The sequence below is a fragment of the Puma concolor genome, chromosome A2 (assembly GCF_028749965.1).
Source record: "Puma concolor isolate L17-30 chromosome A2, mPumCon1.1.hap2, whole genome shotgun sequence".
Lineage (NCBI taxonomy): Eukaryota > Metazoa > Chordata > Mammalia > Carnivora > Felidae > Puma > Puma concolor.
In genome coordinates, this window is record NC_141668.1 from 151,818,321 (window position 1) to 151,841,592 (window position 23,272).

A 23,272-nucleotide genomic window follows, 5' to 3' on the forward strand; every position below is an offset into this window, starting at 1 on the left:
GACCACGGCTCGGATTGAAGAGGCAGAGGAGAAAATAGGTGAACTAGAAGATAAAATTATGGAAAAAGAGGAAGCTGAGAAAAAGAGATAAAAAAAATCCAGGAGTATGAGGGGAAAATTAGAGAACTAAGTGATACACTAAAAAAAAATAATATACGCATAATTGGTATTCCAGAGGAAGAGAGAGGGAAAGGTGATGAAGGTGCACTTGAAGAAATCATAGCTGAGAACTTCCCTGAACTGGGGAAGGAAAAAGGCATTGAAATCCAAGAGGCACAGAGAACTCCCTTCAGACGTAACTTGAATCGATCTTCTGCACGATATATCATAGTGAAAGTGGCAAAATACAAGGATAAAGAGAAAATTCTGAAAGCAGAAAGGGATAAACGTGCCCTAACATATAAAGGGAGACCTATACGACTCGTGACTGATCTCTCTTTTGAAACTTGGCAGGCCAGAAAGGACTGGCAGGAGATCTACAATGTGTTGAACAGAAAAAATATGCAGCCAAGAATCCTTTATCCAGCAAGTCTGTCATTTAGAATAGAAGGAGAGATAAAGGTCTTCCCAAACAAACAAAAACTGAAGGAATTTGTCACCACTAAACCAGCCCTACAAGAGATCCTAAGGGGGACCCTGTGAGACAAAGTACCAGAGACATCGCTACAAGCATGAAACATACAGACATCACAATGACTCTAAACCCATATCTTTCTATAATAACACTGAATGTAAATGGATTAAATGCGCCAACCAAAAGACATAGGGTATCAGAATGGATAAAAAAACAAGACCCATCTATTTGCTGTCTACAAGAGACTCATTTTAGACCTGAGGACACCTTTAGATTGAGAGTGAGGGGATGGAGAACTATTTATCATGCTACTGGAAGCCAAAAGAAAGCTGGAGTAGCCATCCTTATATCAGACAAACTAGACTTTAAATTAAAGGCTGTAACAAGAGATGAAGAAGGGCATTATATAATAATTACAGGGTCTATCCATCAGGAAGAACTAACAATTATAAATGTCTATGCGCCGAATACCGGAGCGCCCAAATATATAAAACAATTACTCATAAACATAAGTAACCTTATTGATAAGAATGTGGTAATTGCAGGGGACTTTAACACTCCACTTACAGAAATGGATAGATCATCTAGACACATGGTCAATAAAGAAACGAGGGCCCTGAATGATACATTGGATCAGATGGACTTGACAGATATATTTAGAACTCTGCATCCCAAAGCAACAGAATATACTTTCTTCTCGAGTGCACATGGAACATTCTCCAAACAGATCATATACTGGGCCACAAAACAGCCCTTCATAAGTATACAAGAATTGAAATTATACCATGCATACTTTCAGACCACAGTGCTATGAAGCTTGATATCAACCACAGGAAAAAGTATGGAAAACCTCCAAAAGCATGGAGGTTAAAGAACACCCTACTAAAGAATGAATGGGTCAACCAGGCAATTAGAGAAGAAATTTAAAAATATATGGAAACAAATGAAAATGAAAATACAACAATACAAATGCTTTGGGATGCAGCAAAGGCAGTCCTGAGAGGAAAATACATTGCAATCCAGGCCTATCTCAAGAAACAAGAAAAATCCCAAATACAAAATCTAACAGCACACCTAAAGGAACTAGAAGCAGAACAGCAAAGGCAGCCTAAACCCAGCAGAAGAAGAGAAATAATAAAGATCAGAGAAGAAATAAACAATATAGAATCTAAAAAAACTGTAGAGCAGATCAACGAAAGCAAGAGTTGGTTTTTTGAAAAAATAAACAAAATTGACAAACCTCTAGCCAGGCTTCTCAAAAAGAAAAGGGAGATGACCCAAACAGATAAAATCATGAATGAAAATGGAATTATTACAACCAATCCCTCAGAGATACAAACAATTATCGGGAATACTATGAAAAATTATATGCCAACAAATTGGACAACCTGGAAGAAATGGACAAATTCCTAAAAACCCATACTCTTCCAAAACTCAATCAGGAGGAAATAGAAAGCTTGAACAGACCCATAACCAGCGAAGAAATTGAATCGGTTATCAAAAATCTCCCAACAAATAAGAGTCCAGGACCAGATGGCTTCCCAGGGGAGTTCTACCAGACGTTTAAAGCAGAGATAATACCTATCCTTCTCAAGCTATTCCAAGAAATAGAAAGGGAAGGAAAACTTCCAGACTCATTCTATGAAGCCAGTATTACTTTGATTCCTAAACCAGACAGAGACCCAGTAAAAAAAGAGAACTACAGGCCAATATCCCTGATGAATATGGATGCCAAAATTCTCAATAAGATACTAGCAAATCGAATTCAACGGCATATAAAAGGAATTATTCACCATGATCAAGTGGGATTCATTCCTGGGATGCAGGGCTGGTTCAACATTCACAAATCAATCAACGTGATACATCACATTAACAAAAAAAAAGAGAAGAACCATATGATCCTGTCAATCGATGCAGAAAAGGCCTTTGACAAAATCCAGCACCCTTTCTTAATAAAAACCCTTGAGAAAGTGGGGATAGAAGGAACATACTTAAAGATCATAAAAGCCATTTATGAAAAGCCCACAGCTAACATCATCCTCAATGGGGAAAAACTGAGAGCTTTTTCCCTGAGATCAGGAACACGACAGGGATGCCCACTCTCACCGCTGTTGTTTAACATAGTGCTGGAAGTTCTAGCATCAGCAATCAGACAACAAAAGGAAATCAAAGGCATCAAAATTGGCAAAGATGAAGTCAAGCTTTCACTTTTTGCAGATGACATGATATTATACATGGAAAACCCAACAGACTCCACCAAGTCTGCTAGAACTGATACCTGAATTCAGCAAAGTCTCAGGATACAAAATCAATGTACAGAATCAGTTGCATTCTTATACACTAGTAATAGAGCAACAGAAAGACAAATAAAGAAACTAATCCCATTCACAATTGCACCAAGAAGCATAAAATACCTAGGAATAAACCTAACCAAAGATGTGAAAGATCTGTATGCTGAAAACTATAGAAAGCTTATGAAGGGAACTGAAGAAGATATAAAGAAATGGAAAAACATTCCGTGCTCATGGATTGGAAGAATACATATTGTTAAAATGTCAATACTACCCAAAGCTATCTACACATTCAATGCAATCCCAATCAAAATTGCACCAGCATTCTTCTCGAAACTAGAACAAGCAATCCTAAAATTCGTATGGAACCACCAAAGGCCCCAAATAGCCAAAGTAATTGTGAAGAAGAAGACCAAAGCAGTAGGCATCACAATCCCAGACTTTAGCCTCTACTACAAAGCTGTCATCCTCAAGACAGCATGGTATTGGCACAAAAACAGACACATAGACCAATGGAATAGAATAGAAACCCCAGAACTAGACCCACAAACGTATGGCCAACTAATCTTTGACAAAGCAGGAAAGAACATCCAATGGAAAAAATCAGTCTCTTTAACAAATGGTGCTGGGAGAACTGGACAGCAACATGCAGAAGGTTGAAACTAGACCACTTTCTCACACCATTCACAAAAATAAACTCAAAATGGATGAAGGACCTGAATGTGAGACAGGAAACCATCAAAACCTTAGAGGAGAAAGCAGGAAAAGACCTCTCTGACCTCAGCTGTAGCAATCTCTTACTCGACACATCCCCAAAGGCAAGGGAATTAAAAGCAAAAATGAATTACCGGGACCTTATGAAGATAAAAAACTTCTTCACAGCAAAGGAAACAATCAACAAAACTAAAAGGCAACCAACGGAATGGGAAAAGATATTTGCAAACGACATATCGGACAAAGGGCTAGTATCCAAAATCTATAAAGAGCTCACCAAACTCCACACCCAAAAAACAAATAACCCAGTGAAGAAATGGGCAGAAAACATGAATAGACACTTCTCTAAAGAAGACATCCGGATGGCCAACAGGCACATGAAAAGATGCTCAACGTCGCTCCTCATCAGGGAAATACAAATCCAAACCACACTCAGATATCCCCTCACGCCAGTCAGAGTGGCCAAAATGAACAAATCAGGAGACTATAGATGCTGGAGAGGATGTGGAGAAACGGGAACCCTCTTGCACTGTTGGTGGGAATGCAAATTGGTGCAGCCGCTCTGGAAAGCAGTGTGGAGGTTCCTCAGAAAATTAAAAATAGACCTACCCTATGACCCAGAGATAGCACTGCTAGGAATTTACTCAAGGGATACAGGAGTACTGATTCATAGGGGCACTTGACCCCAATGTTTATAGCAGCACTCTCAACAACAGCCAAATTATGGAAAGAGCCTAAATGTCCATCAAATGATGAATGGATAAAGAAATTGTGGTTTATATACACAATGGAGTGCTACGTGGCAATGAGAAAGAATGAAATATGGCCCTTTGTAGCAACGTGGATGGCACTGGAGAGTGTGATGCTAAGTGAAATAAACCATACAGAGAATACAGATACCATATGTTTTCACTCTTATGTGGATCCTGAGAAACTTAACAGAAACCCATGGGGGAGGGGAAGGAAAAAAAAAAAGAGGTTAGAGTGGGAGAGAGCCAAAGTATAAGAGACTCTTAAAAACTGAGAACAAACTGAGGGTTGATGGGGGGTGGGAGGGAGGGGAGGGTGGGTGATGGGTATTGAGGAGGGCACCTTTTGGGATGAGCACTGGGTGTTGTATGGAAACCAATTTGACAATAAATTTCATATATTGAAAAAAAAATATATATATTAAAAGATAAGTATGGTGGTGCTGTGGACAGTAACTCAGGGTAGGAAGGTAGTAGATTAAGGGAATCTGTATTTGGGGAGAAATGTGAAGGATCTGGGGTGACAGGGGGGATGGAGCAGGGGGAGTGATTTCGCTGATATTTGGGAGACAGAAGTTGATAAAATATAGTGGTTAAATGAGAAAGGAAGCAGATATAGAGAGCGGAGCCTAAAAGGATCCCAAAGTTTTGACATGGATCTCTTAGCAAATGATAATGCCTTTCACTTGATTTAAGGAACACAGGAAGAAGTGTTATGTGTGAGGAAAGAAAATGAATTCAGTTTAGATATGCTGAGGTAGAAATGTCTGAGGAACATATAAGGGCAGATGTCTGGTAGGAAAAAGGAAATGAGGCTCTGAAGCTCAGGGGAGAGATCTTAATCAGAGATTTAGATTTCAAGGCTAAATATTTACAATTTTATTCAGAATGATAAAATGTCACAAAAACAGTCAGAGCTACTAATGTCCCACCAGCTGCTGCTTCTTCCCTCCTGCAGACTGTTTAACACTCATCAACCAACATCTATCAGGATATGCTATGTGGGTTTGCAGTCTGCCATGCACTGGAGCCTCCCGAGATATGTCTGTCAGATCAGCAATGAGACTTACAGTGCAAGAACAGCTGGTCCTCTCTGGAGCCTGTTCCCCCAGCTCAAACCTGTCCTCAGCACAGAGGTGAGAGTGTCCTGGCGATACTGAACACTAGACTAGCACTGTTTGATTGATCAGATTGACTGCTTTGTATCAACACTCTGTGCACCTGATCTAACACATTCCTAACTTTTCATGATCTCTGATAACTAATTCAAGGAAGTAATATATGACCAGTTTAATACCTAATTATTATGAAAGTATACATAGCTGGCATCATCAGCTCAGTGAACTAAAACTTTTTTTTAATATGAAATTTATTGTCAAATTGGTTTCCATACATTTCCATACAACACACAGTGCTCATCCCAACAGGTGCCCTCCTCAATGCCTATCACCCACTTTCCCCTTCCCTCCCATCCCCCATTAACCCTCAGTTTATTCTCAGTTTCTAAGAGTCTTTTATGGTTTGGCTCCCTCCCTAACTTTTTTTTTTCCCTTCCCCTCCCCCATGGTCTTCTGTTAAGTTTCTCAGGATCCACATAAGAGTGAAAACATATGGTATCTGTCTTTCTCTGTAAGACTTATTTCACTTAGCATAACACTCTCCAGTTCCATCCATGTTGTGACAAAAGGCCAGATTTCATTCTTTCTCATTGCCAAGTAGTATTCCATTGTATATATAAACCACAATTTCTTTATCCATTCATCATTTTTTTTTATCCATTCATCATTTGATGGACATTTAGGCTCTTTCCATAATTTGGCTATTGTTCAAAGTGCTGCTATAAACATTGGGGTCCAAGTGCCCCTATGCATCAGCACTCCTGTATCCTTTGGGTAAATTCCTAGCAGTGCTATTGCTGGGTCATAGGGTAGTTCTATTTTTAATTTTTTGAGGAACTTCCACACTGTGTTGGGACTGAACTAAAATTTTTGAAGGCTTATACAACTACACAGATCCTAATGGAAAGAAGAAAGAATGTTTAACAATTAAATCTAGATTTAAATTCTGCTTACTAGTTTACTCTTAAAACTAAAGAAAGGAAGTAGTGTTTTCAACTAAGGACCTTACAGTTTTATTATGTGAATGGGAAGGTGGTATAGTTCTCTAATTTAGTCTAGGGGTTTTTAAAAGATCAAAACATTTCCAGCAGCTCTACAAAAAAGAACATTTTTTTTCACTTTTCTTCTTTTAAAATATTTTGTTTCTTGAGGCTCAATTACAAATAATAAGCCCAAAGAAAAAACAACTGATGCATTAATAACCTCACGTGGACCAGAGCTGGGGTGTCTCTGCTGGGCTTAGATCTTCTCTGTGCAGTAAGCCCAAGAAAGCATGTACTGAGCACAGACACTGTGTGTGGTGTTGTGATCATGGAAAGAGAAGACACAATCCCTGGCACTCAAGGATGATTAAGCAGGGTGCTCTGGTTTTTAAACTGCAGCCCATGGACTTTCAGTGGTCACACAGAATACTGGGTGGGGTTAAGGGGCACAGTGAGATTCCTATTATTTCCCCTTTCCCTTCAACAGTGAAGTAGTTCTATTTTACCTGTTTTATTTATTGAACTTTCTCATAAAATTTAGCTTAAAGAAAGGATTCTTGGGGCGCCTGGGTGGCTCAGTTGGTTGAGTGGCCGACTTCGGCTCAGGTCATGATCTGGCGGTCCGTGAGTTCGAGCCCCACGTCGGGCTCTGTGCTGACAGCTCAGAGCCTGGAGCCTGTTTTGGATTCTGTGTCTCCCTCTCTCTGACCCTCCCCTGTTCATGCTCTGTCTCTCTCTGTCTCAAAAATAAATAAAACGTTAAAAAAAAAAGAAAGAAAGGATTCTTCCATATACAAAAATAAGTAATAAGTTTACAAATCTCTGACCTAGGAGGAAAACAGGAGCAGCCAGAATCTGCATCTCCATAGCCCTGACCTACAGTCTTAGCTGTGCACAGCAGCTGTAGCTGTCATCCCTGCCACAACTACCTTTAGCCACAGCTTTCCTAGACACACATGCTGGGAGCTACTGGTGACAAGGAAATTCCACATGCCCCCATCAGTAAATGTATCATTTTATCCCTATGCCAAAGTGAAGCAAGGTGTTTTAATTTGCGGGGCAAGGTCTGTCAAGAACAGAGGTACTGGGAAGCATGCATACTAACTGCTTTCCTTTTGTACTGTTATAACTTCCATTTTTAATTTTCTTGTATATAACATGCAATTGGAAAAATGAAACCATGATTTCAGTTTTTAAGTAAAAAAAATAAAAAACCCATAAAGCACTTTGAATACAGGAAGTTTCCAAGCAATATAAAAGCATCCCCAAATTTACTTTATTCCCACCCCACCTAGAAGATGACCACAGAGAAATGTCTGGATGCCCTAAAAGTCTAAGTTGGCTATAAAGATCATCTCACCCATCACAGCCATGCTGGCCTGTAGAGAAACAGAAGCCTGGAATGTCTCTTTGACTCCTCCCACCTTTCACGATGAAAGCACTGCTGCACTTGCTCATGCTTAAAGGCTTCACTGCTCTGCCCACATATCAGACCCGTTCTGTGGCCTCTCTTCCAATCCAAGGAAAAGAGTAACAATGGAATCAGACCAACCTTCCCTTCAGTCTGGAAGATGCTCTCTCCCCTTTGCAGGGCTGGAATGGCATTGAGGGCTTGGCTGCTCTTAGACAGGACACCATTAACCTACTACACTGTGAACCCTCTCTCCCGCGTGCAGCAAGGCAGGGCCCAGGGTACTGTATTCTGGAGCTGGACCTCTCTGCTGAACTTGCTTTGTTCTATGTTTCTCTTATGCGTTTTCTCTGGCACTGAAGAGTTGCATCGTCTTCTCTCTCTGAGGTGGTAACAGCCAAGACTGGGGTTGAACTTCCATGTGGAAATAGGCACAGGATAAAAAGGAGGCCACACGTGACTTCAAGGTAAACTGGGATTTGAGGCAAAACTCCCTGCTAAGTAAGAAGAGGTCACCTAATCTTGTTTTTCTTTCTCTGTCATCTATCTTCTCTGAAGGCCAGAGATGCTTATGACCCAACCAATACCATCCTTATACAATCTCAACCTCACCACAACCTCTAGTAACTTTTACCTGATCTGCTTGCCTTCTCTCATATCATATAAGGAAAAGAAGACATCAGTATCTTCTCCAATGGTATTGTAGGTGAAACTCTTCAGACTGAGGAAGAAGTGATGTGGCACTGGCATCCGACAGGTTTCTCCATGACGTGGGCGCATCGTATCTACCTAATGAGGAAGGCAAAAAACAGTGATTCCAATTTTAGTTATTCATGTATTGGTCATAAATAAAATGAAAACTAAATGACTGGCTTTCCTCATACTACCAAAGGGGATAATTTAAGAGAGAGAAAAGGTGTTTTCTCTGCTAGTAAGGGAATACTGTGTCAATATACTTGGTTTGAAGTGGGCAAATATGCAGCTGGGAGAAGTAAACTGAGTGGAGGAGATATAGGAACAGTAATTCCAACTTATGAGTGAACTTAAAGTCTCCACAAGATCACAAATTTATAAATTCTTCACAAACTTCTAAATTCAAAGTTATTTTTTGGAGACACTGTCACCCTGATGCACTTGATTTACATTGTTAGATGGTAATAGCTACCATACTAAATGACACTTCTATTTTCTCCCAGATGGATTCATTTTAGTCTCCCGTCTACTTTATTTTAATTGTGCTTAAGTAAATTTGCACAGAGCAGTGAGTGGAGACCAGGCAAATCTGCTTAGAGACCAGGGCCATTTAGATTAAAGGCAGCACACAATCAAGACATCAGGGGTGGCTATCACTGGCTGGTGCATCCCCATGCTGTGATCTCTTAAAAGAAAGAGCTGAGGGAAATACTGGGAGGCCTAGTTAGACTGCTTACCTGGGATGTGCTTTGCTGTACGCTCTGCCGGCTAGATAAGTGCTATGGAAAGAAAAAAAGAAAAATTCACTCAACTGGGAAAGAAAGTAACTGTTATTCAGCAGCCTCTATATGTTAGGCATTCTGTAGTCTTTTACTTATATGTTCTCATTTAATTCTGATAAAAATCTTGGTGTAAGAAAGTGACGTGCTGAAGATCATACAGCAAGAAGGTGGCAAAGTCTGGATTCAAACACAAGACTCTCCAGCTCAGAGTACCAACCACCCAAGTGATGGGCTCTTGCTAGTAGATTTTTGCTTTGGTGCTGTTTGCTCCACACCCTCTACCACCTCCTGAGCTGCAAGATCCAGCTTATTCAGGCTTTCTACTCTGGAGGATGTGTAGTCTTTAACCTGAAGCACCCCTCACCCCCAACATGCTGTTCCTTTGCTGCTGGCTGATGTTAGAAGAAGCAGATTCCAATCCCAGCTAAATGTAAAAGGGTTGTGAAATCAGATAAATTGCTTTTCCAAGAGACATTTTCTCCAAGAGACATTTTCCTCACCTGTAAAACTGAGATAAAAGCTTTTATTGTCTTTCTCTCAGTTACTGTGAGGCTCAAATTACCTAACAGGAAGCTGCATGGAACAGTAGTTAGGGACCTAAGTGCAGAAGTGAGACCACCTAGTTTTAAATCTTGACTCACATTTGTCTTTGCTCATATAAAAGTGAGGATAACATTTTTTGCTGAACTCAACCTCACAGGGTTTTGTGCAGATTAACCTGGTATGGTAACCTGGTATGTTCAGTCCCTGGTCTTGTTAAATGCAACAATGAGAGTTTCTATTTGCTCTCTTTGGGACCTAGAAGTGGGAGACAACACTCATTTGGTGAACTATTCTACACCACGTGGGTAGGAAGGATGGTTGCTGAGTAGACTGATTTCATTTTTTTAATTTAGGGTTAAATGTGTCCATTTGGAAAACTGAATACAATTAGATGTTAATTTAAATGTATCTTACTAGCCATATTTGCTAATTATTAAATATTCATGTGTATTATTAGCTATATTAGTAATTTATTATTGATTATTAATGTTCATTGATGGGACTATATGTTCCCATGATGCATATTAAATATAATAAAATAGGCCTCCAACAGCTGGGGAAATCATCACATAGAATGTATATGTATAAAAGAAAATGTATACAAAAAGGTTTCTAAAAAATTAGGCTTTCCGGATGCCTGAGTGGCTCAGTCCATTAAGCAACCAACTCTTGATTTCAGCTCAGGTCATGATCTCATGCTTAGTGAGACTGAGCCCCGCATTGGGCTCTGCACTTACAGTGCAGAGCCTGCTTGGGATTCTCTCTCTTCCTCTCTCTGCCCTTCCCCTGACTCACATGTGCACACATTTTGTGTTCTCTCTCTCCCAAAATAAATGAAACATTTTTAAAACTCAGGCTTTCAAAAAAAAGTTTTCTATGGTTTACTGACCCATATCCCACTGGGAAGGTTATTGGCCTAAAATGCTTTCCATTGTTCTATTTTACATTCAGGGACTACACTAAGTGATTCTTCTCAAGTGGAGTTACTGATTAACTCCTAAAATGACTACCACTCCTCAACACAAATATTCAATTATAACTACATACAGGAGTTTATAGCTAATTTCGGTGAACTCCCTTTTGACAATAACAAATGTCATTCTAGATTTTAGAAGCACCAAATTTGAGGAGAATTTTCAAACCAGTCTAACAAATGTTGTGTGGGTAAAGCATCAAAACTGACATTCTGGAACCTCTTTCATGACACCATAGGGAAAAACCACTTCCCCTTTAGGTGGCATTCAGCTGGCCAGCTGATAATATCCCTCTTCAGAACCATCACCACCTGTATTAGGGCCATAATGTATTATTTCTGTGTGTTTGCTACCTAACTCTAGACTTTGCCCTCCCAGAGAGCAAAAAAAAACCCTATCTTAATCATTTTATATTTGAAGTACATAGGGCAATGTACATCAAAAATATAAATTAATTAAGAATTGCATGGACATTACTAGTGGGGGTATATATAGTCATTTTGGAAAAAAATATGGCCTAATGTATTAGCGCTGAAAATGTTATTACCTAACCATTCAGCAATTTGTCTCCTGGTTATAAACCCCATAGAATTGCTTGCTGTTAATGTTACCATCATATTTTATAATTAATAACATAAAATATTCAAAGACCTCTGTTGAGTATATATAAAAATATTTGGCTGGCCAGATGTCTGTCTGGTGAGCCAAATACTAATACTTCTTTCTTTTAAATCTGTATTTCTGTTAATACTGGTAATCTACCTTTTCCTAGGAAAACTTTTTTATTTCATCCAAGTTTTCTCATTTATTACCAGATAATTCAAGAATATATTCTCTTACAATTGCTTTTGTGTCCTTTGTGTTTGGAATAAATTTTCCTTTCTCATTAAAAAAATGTATGCACTACATTACTATTCTGCCAAATTTCCCCCATACAGAAGGTGTTTTCAGCCCTTTGAAGTCTTTGGTTCATTTAGTCTACAAAAGTCTACCAATATGGGAAAAAACCCTGCAACTTCAGACATTCTATTCAATTGAATAACACAATTAATTGCCTGCTATATATATTTGGAACTGTGTTAAGTATTGTGGGTCTTACAAGGAAATACAAGATCTATTTAGTCAGATCACTAATAAAACGATGCTTCATTGCTAGCAAATTTAATCAATTGATTTAAGTCCAGAAATGAAAGTACAAACATTGATCTAATAAAAACATTAATTAGCACTAGAAGATAACAGACTAATACAGTTCCCAACACATGCTAATGTGGAAAGATAACAACATAACAGGAGGTTATAATGTAAGTATTCTGTTAGATCTCCCCACAATTTAGAAGCTCTTCTATAATCTTCAAGTGTCCACATTCCCCAAAGAGGCATAGCTAATTAAAATTAACACAAATACTTTGTTGTTGCCCTTTGAAATGCTTTTTAGTTTGGGCGGCACCAGTTCTCTGTCGTTGAAAGTGCATTTGGACTTGTTATTATGCAGAAGCAAGAACTGAGGAGAATTAGGGGATTCTTCTGGTTCTTGTCATATAGAATAGAAAATCTGTGCATATAAAGAGATTTTTACCAATTACTACCACTGAACACTTGCACAGGGGATTGATCTTTCTAATGAAAAACAAAATTTCTAAATGTAAACTTAAGGTATAATCCTATTCATAAAGGTTTTCTTGCAAAATGAGTGACAAGGAATATTATATTCAGAAAGTTTCACATGGAGCCTTTGTAATTTCCAGTAATAGATTTAAATGTTAATACAAAAAGGTTTTAAAAGGTTACTCCTTTGAAACTTCTTGGTAAATTTAACATTTAATCAAAACACTTGCTGTGCATTTACTATATGCAATTTAACATAAAAATAAGTTGTTTTCAATAAATTTATGGACTTTCAAAATCATTTTTTTCTTCTGAATATCTAGTTCTTTTATCTAAAGGCAAATACATGGGATAAAAGACAGCATAAAATGAAAAAAAGAGACTTGAATCTTTCCTTGGTCTTTTTGAGAAGTCAACATTTTAAAATTAACATTTAAATGTATTAAAAGTAATATAAGCACATAGGTTTAAAAGTTAAATAGCCTTAAAAGTTTTGCAATAGAGTAAACTGAGGGTTGATGGGGGGTGGGAGGGAGGGGAGGGTGGGTGACGGTTATTGAGGAGGGCACCTGTTGGGATGAGCACTGGGTGCTGTATGGAAACCAATTTGACAATAAATTTCATATTAAAAAAATAAACTGCTGAAAGACTACCAGTTGGGGGGGGGGGATGGGCCAGAGACACACTGATAATTCAGAAAAAAAAATGCAATTCAATCAGTAGACTTATAACACTATGTTCAACCTCCCTAGTAATCAAATGAAAATTAAAACAATAAGAAACAATCGTGCCTATTAAGTTGGCAAACATAAAAAAAAGTCTTGCAATAAAATTATCAGTCCTCTGTTCATCCTGTACTATTTCCTAAGATAAGTACTTTTAACTCTTTATTATGTTTTTTTTTCTAAAATTTATCAAGTATTTCTAAATGTCACATTTATAAAGCTCTCTGTTTGTGAGGTTTTAGATTTATTTATTAGCTTCTTATAATGGTAGTGAGGATTTTCACATTTGTTTATATTCACTTCCCTTCATCTATCTTCCTAATATCTCCCAATTTTTGGTTAAAACTTGTTAGTGACTGTAACTTAAATATAGTTCACTGGTGAGCCAAACAGTGTATTTCAATTACATTTCCTGTCTTCTACATTTTGCTTTTGTTTTAGAAGTCTTAGTTTTTGGGGCGCCTGGGTGGCTCAGTCAGTGAGCATCTGACTTAAGCTCAGGTTATGATCTCATGGTCTGTGGGTTTGAACCCCACGTCGGGCTTTGTGCTGACAGCTTAGAGCCTGGAGCCTGCTTCAGATTCTGTGTTTCCCTCGCTCTCTGCCCCTCCCCTGCTCATGGTCTGTCTCTCTCTCAAAAATAAATAAACATTGAAAATAATAAAAAATTCTTAAAAAGGCAATCTTAGTTTTATTTAAGTTACAGGGCCCTTTCCTATGTTCTTCTACAGCTTTATAAAATACCTTTCAAAAACATCCTCCATATGGTACAATATTCTTTTTCTTTCAAGTTTATATTTAAATTCTAGTTAGTTAAAATACAGTGCAGTATTGGTTTCAGGAGCAGAATTCAGTGACTCGTCACTTACATACAACACTGAGTGATCATCACAACAAGTGTCCTCCTTAATACCCATCACTCATCTAGCGCATCTCCCATCCACCTCCCTCCATCAACCCATAGTTTGTTCTCTATTGTTAAGAGTCTCTTATAGTTTGTTTCCCTCTCTTCCCTCCCCCAATTTCCCATGTTCATCTGTTTTGTTTCTTAAACTCCACATGTGTGAAATCATATGGTATTTGTTTTCCTCTGACTTACTGTGTTAGAGCATAATACATTCTAGCTCCAGCCACGTCACTGCAAATGGCAAAATTTCATTTTTTGAAGTTGAGTAATATTCCATTGTATGCATATGTGTGTGAATGCATGTGTGTATATATATACACACACATCTTCCTTTTTATTATTTTAAAACTAAATATAATTTATTGTCAAATTTGTTTCCATACAACACCCAGCGCTCATCTCAACAGGTACCATCCTCAATGCCCATCACCCACTTTCCCTTCTCCCCTACCTCCCATCAACCCTCAGTTTGTTCTCAGTTTTTAAGAGTCTCTTATGGTTTGTCTCCCTCTTCTCTGTAACTTTTTATTTTCCCCTTCCCCTCCCCCATGGTCTTCTGTTAAGTTTCTCAGGATCCACATACGAGTGAAAACATATGGTATCTGTCTTTCTCTGCCTGACTTATTTCACTTAGCATAATACCCTCCAGTTCTATCCACATTGCTGCAAATGGCCAGATTTCATTCTTTCTCATTGTCAAGCAGTATTCCATTGTATATATAAACCACATATTTATCCATTCATCAGTTGATGGACATTTAGGCTCTTTCCATAATTTGGCTATTGTTGAAAGTGCTGCTATAAACATGGGGTAGATGTGCCCCTATACATCAGCACTCCTGTATCCCTTGGGTAAATTCCTAGCAGCGCTATTGCTGGGTCATAGAGTAGTTCTATTTTTAATTTTTTGAGGAACCTCCACACTGTTTTCCAGAGCAACTGTACCAGTTTGCATTCTCACCAACAGTGCAAGAGGGTTCCTGTTTCTCCACATCCTCGCCAGCATTTATAGTTTGCTGATTTGTTCGTTTTAGCTACTCTGACTGGCATGAGGTGGTATCTGAGTGTGGTTTTGATTTGTATTTCCCTGAGGAGGAGCGACGTTGAGCATCTTTTCATGTGGCTGTTGGCCATCTGTATGTTTTCTTTGGAAAAATGTCTATTCATGTCTTCTGCCCACTTCTTCACTGGATTATTTGTTTTTCGGGTGTGGAGTTTGGTGAGCTCTTTATAGATTTTGGATACAGCCCTTTGTCTGATATGCCATTTGCAAATATCTTTTCCCATTCCGTTGGTTGCCTTTTAGTTTTGTTGATTGTTTCCTTTGCAATGCAGAAGCTGTTTATTTTCATGAGGTCCCAATAGTTCATTTTTGCTTTTAATTCCTTTGCCTTTGGAGATGTGCCGAGTAAGAAATTGCTGCGGCTGAGGTCAGAGAAGTTTTTTCCTGCTTTCTCCTCTAGGGTTTTGATGGTTTCCTGTCTTACATTCAGGTCCTTCATCCATTTTGAGTTTATTTTTGTGTATGGTGTAAGAAAGTGGTCTAGTTTCATTCTTCTGCATGTTGCTGTCCAGCTCTCCCAGCACCATTTGTTAAAGAGACTGTCTTTTTTCCATTGGATATTCTTTCCTGCTTTGTCAAAGATTAGTTGGCCATACATTTGTGGGTTTAATTCTGGGGTCTCTATTCTATTCCATTGGTCTACGTGTCTGTTTTTGTGCCAATATGATACTGTCCTGATGATTACAGCTTTGTAGTTGAGGCTAAAGTCTGGGATTTTGATGCCTTCCGCTTTGGTTTTCTTCTTCAATATTACTTTGGCTATTAGGGGTCTTTTGTGGTTCCATACAAATTTTAGGATTGCTTGTTCTAGCTTTAAGAAGAATGCTGGTGCAACTTTGATTGGGATTGCATTGAATGTGTAGATAGCTTTGGGAAGTATTGATATTTTAACAATATTTATTCTTTCAATCCATAAGCATGGAATGTTTTTTCATTTCTTTGTATCTTCTTCCATTCCTTCATGAGCTTTCTGTAGTTTTCAGCATACAGATCTTTTACATCTTTGGTTAGGTTTATTCCTAGGTATTTTATGGTTCTTGGTGCAATTGTGAATGGGCTCAGTTTCTTTATTTCTCTTCCTGTTTCTTCATTATTATACCACATCTTATCATTCATCAGTTGATGGATATTTGGGCTCTCTCCAAAGTGAGAGAGTTTGGTGGTATCTCATTGTGTGCTTTTTAAAATTTAAATTCAAGTTAGTTAATACACAGTATAGTCTCAGCTTCAAGAGTAGAACCCAGTGATTCATCTCTTATATATGACACCCAATGTTTGTCTCCAAAAATGCCCTCCTTAAGGCCCATCACCCATTTGACACATCTCCCACCCACCTCCCCTCTAGCAACCCTCAGTTTGTTCTCTGTCTTTAAGAGTCTCTTATAGCTTACCTCCTTCTGTTTTTATCTTATTTTTCCTTCCGTTCCCCTGTGTTCTGTTGTGTTTCTCAAATTCCACATATGAATGAAGCCATTTAATAGCTTTCTCTGACTTATTTCGCTTAACCTAATACCCTCTAGTTGTGGCAAATGACAAGATTTCATTATTTTTCATCACAAGTAGTATTCAATATATGCCACATCTTTTCATCCATTCATCAGTCAATGGACACTCCATGTGGGCTCTTTCCATAACTTGGCTATTGTTGATACCACTGCTATAAAGATTGGGGTACATGTGCCCCTTCAAAACAGTACACGTATATCCTTTGGATAAATACCCAGTACTGCAAATTCTGGATCACAGGATAGTTCTATTTTTAATTTTTTGAGACCTCCATACTGTTTTCCAGAGTGGCTGCACCAGTTTGCATTCCCACCAACAGTGCAAAAGGGTTCCCCTCTCTCCACAACATCACCAACACCTGTTGTTTCCTGTGCTGCTCATTTTAGCTGTTTTTACAGGTGTGAGGTGGTATTTCATTGTGGTTTTGACTTGTATTTCCCTGTTGATGAGTGATGTTGAGCATCTTTTCATGTGTCTGTTAGCCATATGGATGTCTTCTTTGGAAAAGTGTCTATTCATGTCTTCTGTCCATTTCTTCACTGGATTATTTGTATTTTGGGAGTTGAGTTTGCTAAGTTCTTTATAGATTTTGGATTCTAACCCTCTATCAGATATGTCATTTGCAAATACCTTCTACCATTATGTAGGCTGCCTTTTAGTTTTGTTTATTGTTTCCTTTACTGGCAGAAGCTTTTTATCATAAGTCTCAATTGTTTATGTTTGCTTTTGTTTCCCTGGCCTTTGGCGAAGTGTCTAGGAAGAAGCTGCTCTGGCTGAGGTCAAACAGGTTGCTGCCTTTTTTCTCCTCTAGGATTTTGATGGTTTCCTATCTCACATTTAGGTCTTTCATCTATTTTGAACTTATTTTTGTCTATGGTCTAAGCTAGTGGTCTAGCATCATTCTTCTGAATGTTGCTGTCCACTTTTCCCAACTGTTGAAGAGACTGTCTTTCTTCCATTGGATATTCTTTCGTGTTTTGTTGAAGATTAGTTGACTATATAGTTGTGGGTCCATTTCTGGGTATTTTATTCTGTTCCATTGACTGTGTTTGTGCCAGTCCCATACTATCTTGATGACTACAGCTTTATAATATAGTTTCAAATCCAGAATCATGGTATCTCCAGCTTTGTTTTTCTTTTTCAGGGTTGCTTTGACTATTCGGGGTCTTTTGTGGTTCCATACAGATCTTAGGATTGTTTTTCTCTAGCTCTCTGAAAAATGCTGATGGTATTTTGATAGGGATTGCATTAAATATGTAGACTGCTATGGATAAAACTACCAAATACTCTATGAAGTCATTTTTCTCCTGGAGACATTTCCTCCTGACTGCCCCTCTGCTTTCATCTAGACCAGTTACTGTCTAGGCCTATTGCACAACTGTCATCCTGGAATGTTCCTCTGATGGTAACCTGAGAATTCTCTGCACTTCTCCTTTCATTCCCTTTCCTGAATGGCACAGGATGCTGTATAGCAAAAGATGCTAATAGCATCTTTTCGTTTACTCCCTTATTTTAAACAAATAATTTATTGTTTCGTAGTTTCCTAAAAAAGAGTTAGAGACTTTTTATTCATTTGTTTTTATACTTTGAGTGACCAAAATTTTCTTCGGGCAACTTTCCCATTTGATTGATAATATAGCAGAGTAAATGCAGAATTCTAAGACAAATTTTATTTTCCCTCAGAATTTTAAAGGCAGTGTTTCGTTATTTTCTAGTTTTCAGCGTTGCTATTAGGAAGACAATGCTATTCTTAGGACAAATCCTTAGTAGGTGACCTATTTTTCACTGGGAGGTTTCAACTTTAGTGAGCTAAAATTTCACAATTAAGTGCTAAATACTTATTAGGACTTTTCAATCTGGAGACTCATATCTATGCTCTGGAAAAGGTTTTTTTTTTTTTTGCCAGCTTTACTGAGATATGATTAACATATTATATAAGTCTAAGGTGCACAACATGATGATTTGATACACATATAATATTGCAAAATAAGTACCAAAATAAGGTTAGTTAACACGTCTTTCACCTAACATAATTACCTTTTTTTGTTGTTGTTGGTATGGTGAGAACATTTAAGATCTACTCTTTTAACAACCTTCAAGTACACAATACACTATAGTGAACGACTGTCACCATGTGTTACATTAGATACCCTGAATTTAATCCTCTTATAACTGAAAGTTTGTACCCTTTGACTAATATCTCATTTCCCCACCCCTGGCAACCAACAATCTACTCTTTGTTTCTATTATTTCAGCTTTTTAAAATTCCACATATAAATGAGATCATAAAGTATTATTTGTCATTCTCTGATTTATTTCACTTAGTATAATGCTCTCAGGGTTCATCAATTTTGCTATAAATGGTAGGATTTCCTTCTTTATTATGGGTGATTAATATTTTATTGCATATATACTGTATTTTATTTCTCCATTCATCCATCAATGGACACTTAAGTGTTTCTATGTCTTGGCTACTGTGAATAGTGCTTTAATGAACAAGGAAGTACAGCTATCCTCTGAGATCTGAATTCCAATTTCTTTGGATATATACCCAAAAGTGGAATTGCTGGATCATACAGTTCTATTTTCTATTTTTTGAGGAATCTCCATTCTGCTTTTCACAGTGACTGTACAAATTTCTATTTCCAACAATGGTGCACGAGAGTTCTCTTTGCTACATATCCTTGCCACTATTTATCTCATCTTTTAAAAAATTCTTTTTCTCTTTTATTTTTTATTATTAAAATATAATCAACATACAGTGTTATATTAGTTTCAGGTGTACAACACTGATTCAACAATACAATACATTACTCAATGCTCACTACAGTTAAGTGTAGTCACCATCTGTCACCATTCAATGTCGTTATGTTATTACTGACTATATTCCCTAGGCTTTACTTTCAACTCGGTGAATTATTTATTTTATAACTGGAAGTTAGTACCTCCTGTCTTTTTGATGACAGGCATTCTAACAGATGTGAGGTAATATTTCATTGTGGTTTTGATTTGTGCTTCCCTAACGGTTAATGATACTGAACACCTTTTCATGTATTTTTGTGTCTTCTTTGGAAAAAAGTCAGATCCTCTGCCCATTTAAAAAATCAGACTGGTTTGTTTTTTTTTTTTATATTTATTTATTTTTATTTATATATGAAATTTATTGTCAAATTGGTTTCCATACAAAACCCAGTGCTCATCCCAAAAGGTGCCCTCCTCAATACCCATCACCCACCCTCTCCTCCCTCCCACCCCCCATCAACCCTCAGTTTGCTCTCAGTTCTCAACAGTCTCTTATGCTTTGGCTCTCTCCCACTCTAACCTCTTTTTTTTTCCTTCCCCTCCCCCATGGGTTCCTGTCAAGTTTCTCAGGATCCACATAGGAGTGAAACCATATGGTATCTGTCTTTCTCTGTATGGCTTATTTCACTTAGCATCACACTCTCCAGTTCCATCCACGTTGCTACAAAAGGCCATATTTCATTTTTTCTCATTGCCACGTAGTATTCCATAGTGTATATAAACCACAATTTCTTTATCCATTCATCAGTTGATGGACATTTAGGCTCTTTCCATAATTTGGCTATTGTTGAGAGTGCTGCTATGAACATTGGGGTACAAGTGCCCCTATGCGTCAGTACTCCTGTGTCCCTTGGATAAATTCCTAACAGTGCTATTGCTGGGTCATAGGGTAGGTCTATTTTTAATTTTCTGAGGAACCTCCACACTGCTTTCCAGAGCGGTTGCACCAATTTGCATTCCCACCAACAGTGCAAGAGGGTTCCCGTTTCTCCACATCCTCTCCAGCATCTATAGTCTCCTGATTTGTTCATTTTGGCCACTCTGACTGGCGTGAGGTGATACCTGAGTGTGGTTTTGATTTGTATTTCCCTGATAAGGAGCGACGCTGAACATCTTTTCATGTGCCTGTTGGCCATCCGGATGTCTTCTTTAGAGAAGTGTCTATTCATGTTTTCTGCCCATTTCTTCACTGGGTTATTTGCTTTTCGGGTGTGGAGTTTGGTGAGCTCTTTATAGATTTTGGATACTAGCCCTTTGTCTGATATGTCATTTGCAAATATCTTTTCCCATTCCGTTGGTTGCCTTTTAGTTTTGTTGGTTGTTTCCTTTGCTGTGCAGAAGCTTTTTATCTTCATAAGATCCCAGGAATTCACTTTTGCTTTTAATTCCCTTGCCTTTGGGGATGTGTCGAGGAAGAGATTGCTATGGCTGAGGTCAGAGAGGTCTTTTCCTGCTTTCTCCTCTAAGGTTTGGATGGTTTCCTGTCTCACATTCAGGTCCTTTATCCATTTTGAGTTTATTTTTGTGAATGGTGTGAGAAAGTGGTCTAGTTTCAACCTTCTGCATGTTGCTGTCCAGTTCTCCCAGCACCATTTGTTAAAGAGACTGTCTTTTTTCCATTGGATGTTCCTTCCTGCTTTGTCAAAGATGAGTTGGCCATACGTTTGTGGGTCTAGTTCTGGGGTTTCTATTCTATTCCATTGGTCTATGTGTCTGTTTTTGTGCCAATACCATGCTGTCTTGATGATGACAGCTTTGTAGTAGAGGCTAAAGTCTGGGATTGTGATGCCTCCTGCTTTGGTCTTCTTCTTCAAAATTACTTTGGCTATTCGGGGCCTTTTGTGGTTCCGTATGAATTTTAGGATTGCTTGTTCTAGTTTCGAGAAGAATGCTGGTGCAATTTTGATTGGGATTGCATTGAATGTGTAGATAGCTTTGGGTAGTATTGACATTTTGACAATATTTATTCTTCCAATCCATGAGCAGGGAATGTCTTTCCATTTCTTTAAATCTTCTTCAATTACCTTCATAAGCTTTCTATAGTTTTCAGCATACAGATCCTTTACATCTTTGGTTAGATTTATTCCTAGGTATTTTATGCTTCTTGGTGCAATTGTGAATGGGATCAGTTTCTTTACTTGTCTTTCTGTTGCTTCATTGTTAGTGTATAAGCATGCAACTGATTTCTGTACATTGATTTTGTATCCTGCAACTTTGCTGAATTCATGTATCAGTTCTAGTAGACTTTTGGTGGAGTCTATCGGATTTTCCATGTATAATATCATGTCATCTGCAAAAAGCGAAAGCTTGACTTCATCTTTGCCAATTTTGACGCCTTTGATTTCCTTTTGTTGTCTGATTGCTGATGCTAGAACTTCCAGCACTATGTTAAACAACAGCGGTGAGAGTGGGCATCCCTGTCGTGTTCCTGATCTCAGGGAAAAAGCTCTCAGTTTTTCCCCGTTGAGGATGATGTTAGCTGTGGGCTTTTCATAAATGGCTTTTATGATCTTTAAGTATGTTCCTTCTATCCCGACTTTCTCAAGGGTTTTTATTAAGAAAGGGTGCTGGATTTTGTCAAAGGCCTTTTCTGCATCGATTGACAGGATCATATGGTTCTTCTCTTTTTTTTTGTTAATGTGATGTATCACGTTGATTGATTTGTGAATGTTGAACCAGCCCTGCATCCCAGGAATGAATCCCACTTGATCATGGTGAATAATTCCTTTTATATGCCGTTGAATTCGATTTGCTAGTATCTTATTGAGAATTTTGGCATCCATATTCATCAGGGATATTGGCCTGTAGTTCTCTTTTTTTACTGGGTCTCTGTCTGGTTTAGGAATCAAAGTAATACTGGCTTCATAGAATGAGTCTGGAAGTTTTCCTTCCCTTTCTATTTCTTGGAATAGCTTGAGAAGGATAGGTATTATCTCTGCTTTAAACGTCTGGTAGAACTCCCCTGGGAAGCCATCTGGTCCTGGACTCTTATTTGTTGGGAGATTTTTGATAACCGATTCAATTTCTTCGCTGGTTATGGGTCTGTTCAAGCTTTCTATTTCCTCCTGATTGAGTTTTGGAAGAGTGTGGGTGTTCAGGAATTTGTCCATTTCTTCCAGGTTGTCCAATTTGTTGGCATATAATTTTTCATAGTATTCCCTGATAATTGTTTGTATCTCTGAGGGATTGGTTGTCATAATTCCATTTTCATTCATGATTTTATCTATTTGGGTCATCTCCCTTTTCTTTTTGAGAAGCCTGGCTAGAGGTTTGTCAATTTTGTTTATTTTTTCAAAAAACCAACTCTTCGTTTCATTGATCTGCTCTACAGTTTTTTTAGATTCTATATTGTTTATTTCTGCTCTGATCTTTATGATTTCTCTTCTTCTGCTGGGTTTAGGCTGCCTTTGCTGTTCTGCTTCTATTTCCTTTAGGTGTGCTGTTAGATTTTGTATTTGGGATTTTTCTTGTTTCTTGAGATAGGCCTGGATTGCAATGTATTTTCCTCTCAGGACTGCCTTCGCTGCGTCCCAAAGCGTTTGGATTGTTGTATTTTCATTTTCGTTTGTTTCCATATATTTTTTAATTTCTTCTCGAATTGCCTGGTTGACCCACTCATTCGTTAGTAGGGTGTTCTTTAACCTCCATGCTTTTGGAGGTTTTCCAGACGTTTTTCTGTGGTTGACTTCAAGCTTCATAGCATTGTGGTCTGAAAGTATGCATGGTATGATTTCAATTCTTGTAAACTTATGAAGGGCTGTTTTGTGACCCAGTATATGATCTATCTTGGAGAATGTTCCATGTGCACTCGAGAAGAAAGTATATTCTG

The 23,272-nt window shown here is 38.1% G+C and overlaps 1 protein-coding gene across 14 annotated transcripts in view; it reads right to left on the minus strand.

Annotated features, from left to right (window-relative positions):
• The window catches only part of DOCK3 (dedicator of cytokinesis 3), a 602,545-nt gene that overhangs the window by 195,886 nt on the left and 383,387 nt on the right, over positions 1 to 23,272 (minus strand). For all 14 annotated transcript variants that reach the window (XM_086698089.1, XM_086698088.1, XM_086698093.1 and 11 more), the window contains 2 exons: positions 9,271 to 9,312; positions 8,475 to 8,629 (listed from right to left, as the gene is read on the minus strand). In XM_086698089.1, the coding sequence (XP_086554215.1) occupies positions 8,475 to 8,629; positions 9,271 to 9,312 (197 nt within the window). The remainder of the gene's footprint in view (positions 1 to 8,474; positions 8,630 to 9,270; positions 9,313 to 23,272) is intronic.